Raw genomic sequence first — 10,038 nt, forward strand, 5'->3', positions numbered from 1 at the left:
TCCTGCCTTTACTTATCTGAAGTGTTTGAAATGTTGGTTTAGAGGAAGTAGTAGAACATTTAAATTAAAGAATAGAAAACAGAGTAAAAATGAGACTCGTTGAATTAATAGAAATAGTTTTGTTTTTGAAATGTTCAAACTGATTTACAACAGCTTGATGTATTTACATTGTTCTGATTATGGGTTAAAATCCAAATAGGAATTGGTTGTGAATTTTAAACTGATAAATAACTACATCAAAAAATCATTAAAATGTTTACTTAAAGCTTTAGATGTGACATTTGTTTTTAATTACTCTCAATCAAAGATGTTGAAAATGGAGGGCAGGAAAATTAGAAGAGGAGACTTTAAAAAGTCACGTCCGTGTTCGGCATATTTTCCTTCTTAGACATGAAAGCAGGACTTCATTTCTTGAACATGAAACATGTATGTTGAGTAATCCACATGGGACTCTGTCTGAATCAGACCACCCTCATTTTCTGCTGCTGCTGCACGTGTTGGCCACTTTCAGAGCGACTGCCCCCTGGTGGAGGAGCACAGTCACTCCAACAGCAGCGGCTCTTAACTCTCATGCCCTTTTACTTCTTTCAAAGAGCTCAATAAAATAAAATAAAAAAATAGTGATTCATTTTTTTTTATTTTTTTTTTCTATATAGATGTGTTCATTTATTCTAATCTTTTATTTTATATGTGGCCAGTCAGGACACTGAAAAGCCAGCCAGCCTCACACACTTTCTACACATGGTCGACTCTTCACATTTTCACCTCAAGAATAAAAGGGAAAAAGGACAAATCACTGTTTAAAAAGTTGTTTATTGTTTTTGTGGCATTGTTTTTTACTCCCTTTAAAAAGGCAAACAATCAGCACAAGTCAAGAGGTAGAAATCATCAGTCTGAAAGAAAAACGGGGACAAACAAACACACACACACTTTCACATGCACACAATGCATTTTTTTTTCTTTTTTTTTTGCAAGTTTCCACACTCACTTCAATACTGTCCACTTGCAGTACCATCACTTACGCAATAGTGTCCCCTTTAGAATTGTACATGCTGATTACGGCGTTCAACGTCCAGCGACGTCCTCTCCGTGCAGTAATAAATAAAATGCATCGTGTCGGGAGGAACCCAGGTGACGCGGGGGAAACCATCTTCAAATAAACCTCATGACTGTAGTAGCTGATTGGCTGATCACTCTCTTTAGACAGGACTACAAACGTGGCCGACAATATATTAGCTGTGCCAGGTTGCAGATGATATTAAAGAAAGGACGAAATGAAGTGAAATACAGTAATGGTAGCTTGGTAAACATGAGATAAAACATCATGTGCTAATATATGAAGTTATAAAGACCATGTCAGCAACAGGTGATTCAAATCATACTGTAATGCTTTGAGTAACGGAACGGAACAGAAAAAAAAACACACACACACACGTTAATTGGAGGCTCATTTGACCCAGGAGATGTTGAGACAGCGAGCGATGAAGGCGTAGGTGTCGGCCACCTCCTGGATGACCTTGCTGGTGGGCTTTCCGGCGCCGTGGCCCGACTTGGTGTCCACGAGGATGAAGAGGGGGTTGGCCTGCTTGGGGCTGCGGCCGACGACGTGCTGCAGCGTGGCGATGTACTTGAGGGAGTGGAGGGGCACCACCCGGTCGTCGTGGTCGCCCGTTAGCAGGAGCACCGCGGGGTACTGGACGCCGTTGCTCTCCGGGATGCGGATGTTGTGGAGCGGGGAGTATCTGGAGGAAAGAGGCAAATCCTAAAAATCCTAAACTTCTTTTTGAATCCAACCAGTAGTAAAAAAACGCCTGGTCTATTCCTGGCTCAGTTAATTGAGTCACAGTTTAGTCACGGCTCTTGTCTACAGAGGATAATGAAATCAGGGTGTTAACTCCTGGAATACGATGTGAAATTAGTGAAAAGGCCTAATCACCCTTCACGCATTATGTGTCTGAACACCTACTTGATGAGCCACTCGAACTGCTCCTTGTTCTCCGAGCAGCCGAAGTCCGTCGTCCAGGCGTGGCCGATGGTGAACTTGTGGAACTTCAGCATGTCCATGACGCCCACCTGAGCGACAGCGCAGCCGAACAGCTCAGGTCTCTGGTTCACGCAGGCGGCTGAAGGAGGAGGGAGGGAGGAGGGAGGGACGCGGAGACAGAAACGTCATGGACTGCTCAACCAGTGCATGGACTACAAAAAAAATAAATAAAAAAACTTAGGCTTTAATGCGTTATTCTTCGCTACACACCTACGAGCAGGCCGCCGTTGGAGCCTCCGTTTATGGTGAGCTTGGAAGAAGAAGTGTATCCCTCCTTGATGAGATACTCGGCTGCACACTGGAAGTCCGTGAAGCAGTTCTGCTTATTCGCCAACATGCCAGCTGAAGGAGAGGACGCAAAGTAGATAAGTGAAGGATTTGTTACTTTAAAGATCAAGTCTGGGCAAGTGTGAAGATAAATTAAACATCTTGCTTAGAGGAATAAATCCAACATCGGTTATTTCAATTCTGAAAATGTCTCTTTCCTCACTGAACAATCCTGAATTACTACAAAATGGGAGAATACAAGCAACAGGCCCTGTAGTTCCTGAGGAAACAACCACCCAACCTCCTCCGTTAACAAACTCTTCCAATTGCTGCATCAGGCTAAAGGTGCTGGAGGATAAAAAGAAGAACAAACTGCTCAACGGCACCACACACTTTAATTCTCTTTCACGTAATTTACGGCTTTTACTTATTCAGCTGCACAGATTTAATAATAATAATAATAATAATAATAATAATAATAATAATAATAATAATGTTTTACTGTTCGTCCATGTTTGAATCCTATAGTTGCACTTGAACAAACTGCAGAGACTCCAAACGATGGCTAGTTGGCATATATGCTCTGTGCAAGCATGACGGAAAATTACTCTTTACACCAGCAGGGGGCAGCACTTGGAAACTGGAAGAGCAGCTATTAGCTCAGAAGTTAGACAGAGCTACAAACCCGTCATACAGAACTGATGGTTCCCCTCCTGAACCATCAGTTGATCTGCAGTTTATTCATTCTAGATGAACACATCGCTAAAATATTAAGCATTTATACTATGCAACAAGCAAACCAGCTAAATCCGACACAAAATCCTCGTTAATCGCACAAGTCTTTTAAGTAACACCAACACACAGCACTGGGATAAACTAAACTTAAGGTTAGAATTAAGAGTCACCTTTGTGCCAAGTCTCCCCGTACTCTCCCCCTCCTCGGATGTTGGCCACGGCCAGAACTCCTCCCAGGTGCCTGACGAAGATGAGTCGGGAGACGCTGTAGCTGGGCGTGATGGAGATGTTGAAGCCCCCGTAGCCGTACAGGAAGCCCGGGTGGGAGCCGTCCAGTTTGATGCCCTTCTTGTGAACAATGAACATGGGTATTTGAGTGCCGTCCTTGGAGGGATAGAAGACCTGCAGACACGGAGGAAGACAGAGCGTCGGCAAAAAAATAAACAGGAGCGAAAAGAAGCGACGAAAATGTCAAGGACGGTGCGGCTTAGTTCATCTCTGTGTCCGAGAGAAAGGAGAACAGAGACGCTCTCAGGACATATATTCACATTTGCAGGAAAGAAATAGAAATATAACAATAAACCACAAAATTACTGCATTTTTCTCAGAAATGTGCAAAAAAATTTTGTTCAGATTTCTTACATTTTTTTATGTCATGTTTTTTATGTCATTAAAAAACAATAGAAAACAGAAGCACTGGACAAAGTTGCATAGACAAACATTTCTCTTCATTATCCATCACTCAGTACATAAATCTTGGAGAATTTCAGACTTTGTTTTTACTTTTTGATAAAATCATCGTCCCATTTGTTGCCAGTTCATATTCTGTTGCTCAAACTAATTAATCAGCTGTGGAGTTGGTTTGCTTCTGGGTGCACGGGGAAGTGTTTAAACTGGCCTTGTACAGTGTTGGGGGCCCATGAGTGGGTGCTTGCCCCCTGCACCCCGAGGGGGTTAACTCGGCTAAGATTTCTGATCGCAAATCCTCATTGAAGAAATCTCCTTTTTCTGCAGTTATTCAGCTGCAAATCGACCCATGATTTATAGTTCTGCAGTGATTGATGCAGAGGCTCCTGTGCTGTGCAGACCATACGCAGGCCTTAGCTCCGTAACCGACGTGCACCTCCCCAGAAACGTAACTACGACTGGTAGCAGCGTGTTTCCGCTTTAGTATTTCCAAATGCTTTTCCATCTCCGTGATTTCCGAATTGTTAGTGTTGGATCAATAAAGAATCAGTCCGGTAAACTGAGAAGGTCTGGAGACATATTTGTAACATTTGTACGACTCGTGTTCAGCGAAATTTTGGTGAAAGTTTCAACCGACATTGTTGAAAGTGAAGGAGGAAGTGGAAATAAAAATTAACCCGACTGGCAAAAAAAAAAAAAAAAGACACAGCGCCATCTAGCGTTTCGATGGCGTTGTTACAGAGTGAGTAGGTTGGCAAACACTGGGTTGCACCTATGACATGACAATCAGCATAATTTACACTGTGTAACTCAACTTTGTTGGATTACAGCTAAAGAAACTAGAGCAACCATTGAAAAAGAAAATAAAAAAAATATCTTTTTTTTGCTGCACGGCAGATACAGGCCGTTTAGGGTGCTTGGAGCAGCAGTATTATCATATGTGCTAAGTAATGCTACTATTAGAGAACAGAAAAATACTTTATTGTTCCCTGGGGGGAAATTTGAGTGTCCAGTAGCTTGTACACAAACACACACATCAACATAACACACCAACAAAGGCAACAGTGCAAAAAGAGAAGGAAGACGGGAAATATGTATAATAAGGACATTTCACACCTAGAAATGCTTTGTCACTGTGACAATCCAGAAGAGATGTTTTGTCCATATGGAAAATACCAGCTGTGATTCACTATGAGAATGTCAATTGCAAACTAAACGGTGGCATTAACGCTACCACGATGACGTAACACTAAAAGTCACACACTGGCAAACCTAGATTTGTTTAATTCCAGCACAGACAAGTCATTTATGTGGAATTAACTTTAATCATGAAGTGTTTATGAGAGCAGGCGCCTTTAACTGTGACCTAGAAAAGAAGATTTTAAGCTGGAAGTCGATGCCACACTTGGTTGTAGTTACCTGCGTTGTCTGGTAGTCGGAGGGGTTGAAGCCTTTGACGGTGACCTCTCTGAAGATGTGGGGCTGTAGAGGCTCCTTGGTCAGGTCACAGTGGTAAATGATGGCTGGATGGAAGAAGGAAAAATTTATTTTTATATTTCCAAATCATGTGGGCCGGCTGTGTGAAAATGATATTTCCCACATTTCAGGAAACAATCTGAATTCAAAACAACTGTACTGCAGCAAAATATAATAACACTCTTCAGCGTAACTAATCCTACAGGCTTTAGGAGAATTGCTTGTAATTTCCCCAGTGATTTTATCCTGAAGTTTTTCTTCCCTTTGCAGCCTTGCATATTATCCTTAGTTAATCCAATTTAGCAGCACTCCACCTCTTAAAACTAACAGTACTTTCTGAAATAATAAATGATGATACTAATCTGCTATGTTTGTGTGGTCCGGTACCTGGGGACAGGAAAGATGTAAAATAGTAGAAGATCTCAGAGTCCCGCTTCCGTCCCGTGAAGCCTACGACCGAGCCAACGTCGAGGGGGAAGGTCCTCAGCTCCTCCCCTGAGCTCAGGCGGTACATTTTCAACACGTTCTTCACGTCGTGGAGGAAACACACGAACAGAAAGCTGGAGTACGTACAGGTGGCGAACACTGCAGGGACGAGAACGCAAAGCAAAAGTTGAAATTTGACCTGCGTAGGAGTCCTAATGTTTTAACAGCGTGAGCGCGGCGGCCTCGCACCGATGACGTCTTTGTCGTGCTGAGGGATCAGCTCCTTCCACTTGCTCTGATCGGGAGAAGCGAAGTCGATGTTGATGAGTCTGTAACGTGGGGCGTCCAGGTTGGTTTTGAAAGTGAACAGCGTGCCCTCGTTGGTCACGTATTCGTACTCGGCGTCGAAGTTGTCGATCAGCTTCACCCACGGCAAAAGTCCTAAACGTATAAGGTGGAATATAAGCGCTGAGCATGTGTGATTAGAGACTAATGTGTCACCTGACGCAAGAGGACAAACACGCATGAGAACGTACCTGTGATACCCTGAGGAGTGGTCTCCAGGTCACAGTACCACAGTCTGTTGACGGGATCACAACCTTCTCTGATAGAGAGCAGCACGTAGCGCCCGTCGTCTGACACCTGGGATACACACACATGAAATTAATAAAAGCGTGAGCTCTGTAACTTATTTTAGAAAAAAGAAAAAACAGGCGTACCTCAGCCCCACTCATCCATTTTGGGTGATCAGGAAACTCGGCGCACAGGACGTCCTCAGACTGCGGAGTTCCCAAAACATGAAAGTACAGCTTCTGATGCAGGTTGGTGGAGGTCTCAGTGCCTGACAGTGACGGCATATTTTAGTTTAATCAGTGGTGACTTCAACAGTAATCTGTCAAGTCTCAAGTGTGTGTTTCAAGAGCTGATTTTTATTTTTATTATTATCATGGATATACATGGCAGTCAAAGCGAGGTTTTGCCGTCTCACCGTCACTTTTGCCCTCCTGGTCAGGGTAGGAGTTGTAGAAAAGACCCTTCCCGTCGTGAGTCCAGGACATGCAGCTAAACTTGACCCGCTCGAGTCGGTCCTCCAGAGTCACGGCACCCTCGACGCGCAGGAAGCGGATCTCCACCCAGTCGGACCCACTGGCGCTTGTGCCGTACGCCAAGTACTCCCCGTCCTCGGAGAACGCGTAGCCTTGAAGAAAAATTGAAGAAAAGACACCTAGCCGTAAGCTAATGATGGAGAGTCAACATTTAGTCCATATTACCATATCCATCTGGAAATAATTCTGTCCCTGGTACAGGGCGGTTAAAGATGCAGAATACGTCGCGTGCTGTTAATACCTCGCAGGGCAACTGTGCCATCGTCGGAAAACGTGTTTGGATCCAAGAAGACTGTGGGCTCCGCATCCAGGCTCTCCTGCACATACATCACGCTCTGGTTCTGGAGGCCTGTGTTGTAGAAGTGGAAGTACCTATAAATAAGGGGAGAAATTCACAAAAAAAAAAGATTGTTAATCAAATCATGCTGGAAAATACAATCACAGGAGGCCGGGATTGTCTTTCGATCGACTTCTGAGACGTGCCTCTGCCTCACCTGCTTCCTCTCTTGAAGGGGCAGCTGTACTTGGGATAGTCGTAGAGCTCCGTCATGCGCTCCTTGAACAGGTCGCGCACCTCGCAGCACTCCAGAAACGGCAGCGTCAGCTTGTTCTGAGCCGTGACAAAAGCCTGGAGGAAGAAGATGGCACGAGGTTTTTTTTTTTTCTTTCTTTCACATCAGCGGGTTACCATCTCTGCTGTCAGTTCCAAGAATCAGACACTACACAGATTGATCTGTACCGCTCGGCTCAGTAAAACCAGAACAGGTGCTCATAAGTTCAGGACGAGGGGAGGTTCCGGGTTTTACTCAGAGACGATATCCAGATCACTCAGTGAGCCGGCGTCTCGGGGACAGGCCCCTGGTGATCGCAGTGAACCCGTGAGCTGCTGAGTTTCGGTGCACTTTGTATGATCTCTGTACGTAGCAGCAACATCAATGATATTTTATATATGTTTTTAAAAAAAAAAGAAGAAGAGAGAAGACAGTGCTTGTGCCACTTGGAAAATCATTAATCCTTAAATAAGAGAGACACTAAATATGCTGTGTCTAGTTTGCAATACTATAAACTAGCTAAAGTGAGAAACATATTTTATGATTTGCGGGAGTTCACCTGTGTCTTTTCACTGTCTGGGTCCTCCAGCCAGCTGTATGGGTCTGGCACTTTGCAGCCATGATAGTCATCGACCTGTTTCAACAATAATGACAGTAAATATAAAAATAAAATAAAATAAATAAAAAGCACCGAGCTAACAAGCTGATAAGTTTGGTTTGCAACGTTTACCCAATAACATAATAACCGCTGGCATGTAATATGAAATACTTTCAGGGGGTACAGAGCAATCTTTACATACTGTCCATGCATTTGTCAACACAGGCAGCCAAGAGGCGGCTAAGCTAACTAGCGTGCTAACAAAGCAAACGCTCACGTCAATGAATGAACAGACGCGAAGCGACAAGCCGGCTTATTAGCACGCTAGGCTAGCCAGCCACAGACGGGCACTTACGACTGCCTCGTCGCGGTAAGCCTGCGGATACTGGAAAGACATCTTGGAGGTCAGTTTTCAGGAATTTCGCAACCAGAAAAGTTGACTCAGAGAGTGAAGCGATGATTTACAAATTAGTCTCCGGGTCCCGAAAAACATCAACCCGAGGCGCTGAAGCTTTGTCGGAAAAAAGGTGACCCGGTTGCTGCTTACACACAAGTCAACGAGCAGTAGTTTGAAGAGAGACACGCCGACTGCTGCTCGGTCAACGCGGATCTTGCAGCGCCCCCTGTTGGTAGCGGTGGATGAGGCAGCTGCAAGACGATGGACAGAACAATGTCAAAAAAAAAAAAAAATAGTTTGGGGACCACATACAGCCCAGTTTGATCTATAAACCTCTAAATTATGACAACTCTGAATGTTTCCCTTTGTTTTAGTGGAAAAAAGATTTTTGTGCAGTGCAGTTTCCGTGTAAATCTAGGTCTTAGTGTTCTGTTATGTCCACAACTCCACAACCTGTGTGAACCCTTGGAATAGAAGTAACTTTCATTGGGAAGATTGCAGTTAATGCAGTTAATGTTGTCAGTGCATTTTTTATTCTTTTTTTTTTTTTTTTTTTTTTTTGCTTATTTATCCCACAGACCAGATTAGACCTTCCAGTGGATCACTTTTGGCCCACTGGCCGTATGTTTGGCAGGTGTGGTTTAGGAACAACTCACAAAACATCAGAACAGCACAAGGATGTTCACCTGGCCTTCAAGTTACTAGATCACTAAATCCCAAACTCATTGGCCTGATCCACAGAGGACCCTCTCCTCAACCCATAGGATCCAAAGCCCCCCACTAACAACATCCTGTTCCCAGACACCACAGGACACCCTCAGAAGGCCAATGTCCATTCTCCAGTCACAACTGTTTTGGAGGCACAGGGGACAAGGGAGACCTACACAATATTGGGAAACTGATCATAATGTGTAATGCCGGATCTTCGTACAAGGCTGGCGCATGCAGTTGCTGCTGTAACTGTACGTTGTGCACATTACTTCAAGTTCAAGCTGCATTGCGAGCTTTTTTCTTCTGGGAAACTGCTGTGACAAATTTAAATTTCAAAACAATAAAATATTTTAAAATGTAAATAGTGGTTGAAGTGGTTAAATCTTACTCATCACTCCTACCTCTCTGACAGGAGCAGAGAGGTCAACTCTTCACCCTCCCTTCTTTCTGCTCATTTCCTACCACAACTTACTCAGTCAATCAGTGCTGATTTGGCCATTTGTCTGACACCTGCTCCTACACAGTGACTGATAGTGCAGGATAAGGCTCACCGAGGCAGCACGTAGCTTCACCGAATGAGTGGATCCAAGTGAATCATTCAGTCAAGTTTAGATTAGGGAGACAATTGAATTTGGTTTATTTTAGTTCGCAGCTCTGCTGTTAAATGGTCGCGTTACAAGTGTAGCTTTATTCCTCTGTGACTCATCCCACAGCCACGTAGATAAGAGAGCCGAGACAGGTTTAATTACACCGACGGGTTTCCAGAAAGAAAACACATTGTTTGGATACCTCGGCTGATCAGACACTCAGATGTCTATCTAGGGAGATTGTGGCGTGTTGTTACTTTCAGATTTCCCTTGAAGAATGTCAGAGCTGTTACACCGTGGAGCCGGGTGCAGCGCTTCGCGAATTTCAAACGTAACGATGCAGACGTTCGTTACATCTCCTCATGGGTGAATGCATAGTGAAAGCATGCGAATAAATGCAGGCGGAAGAAAAACAAGAAATGTTTCACCCGCGTTTTTTTTTTGTTTTGTTTT

At 43.9% G+C, this 10,038-nt stretch overlaps 1 protein-coding gene across 1 annotated transcript; it reads right to left on the reverse strand.

Moving 5' to 3' along the window:
- Positions 1-793: 793 nt before the first annotated feature.
- LOC124999377 (prolyl endopeptidase) lies at positions 794-8,453 on the reverse strand. The gene is made up of 14 exons (XM_047574262.1): positions 8,246-8,453; positions 7,852-7,926; positions 7,236-7,369; positions 6,983-7,113; positions 6,624-6,833; positions 6,355-6,476; positions 6,172-6,277; positions 5,885-6,076; positions 5,597-5,794; positions 5,153-5,256; positions 3,217-3,448; positions 2,255-2,386; positions 1,967-2,123; positions 794-1,742 (listed from the first exon to the last, which is right to left on the reverse strand). Exons 1-14 carry the CDS (start codon positions 8,285-8,287, stop codon positions 1,448-1,450), a joined length of 2,130 nt encoding a protein of 709 aa, XP_047430218.1. The 5' UTR covers positions 8,288-8,453; the 3' UTR covers positions 794-1,447.
- Positions 8,454-10,038: the final 1,585 nt, after the last annotated feature.

The sequence above is a fragment of the Mugil cephalus genome, chromosome 21 (assembly GCF_022458985.1).
Source record: "Mugil cephalus isolate CIBA_MC_2020 chromosome 21, CIBA_Mcephalus_1.1, whole genome shotgun sequence".
NCBI lineage: Eukaryota > Metazoa > Chordata > Actinopteri > Mugiliformes > Mugilidae > Mugil > Mugil cephalus.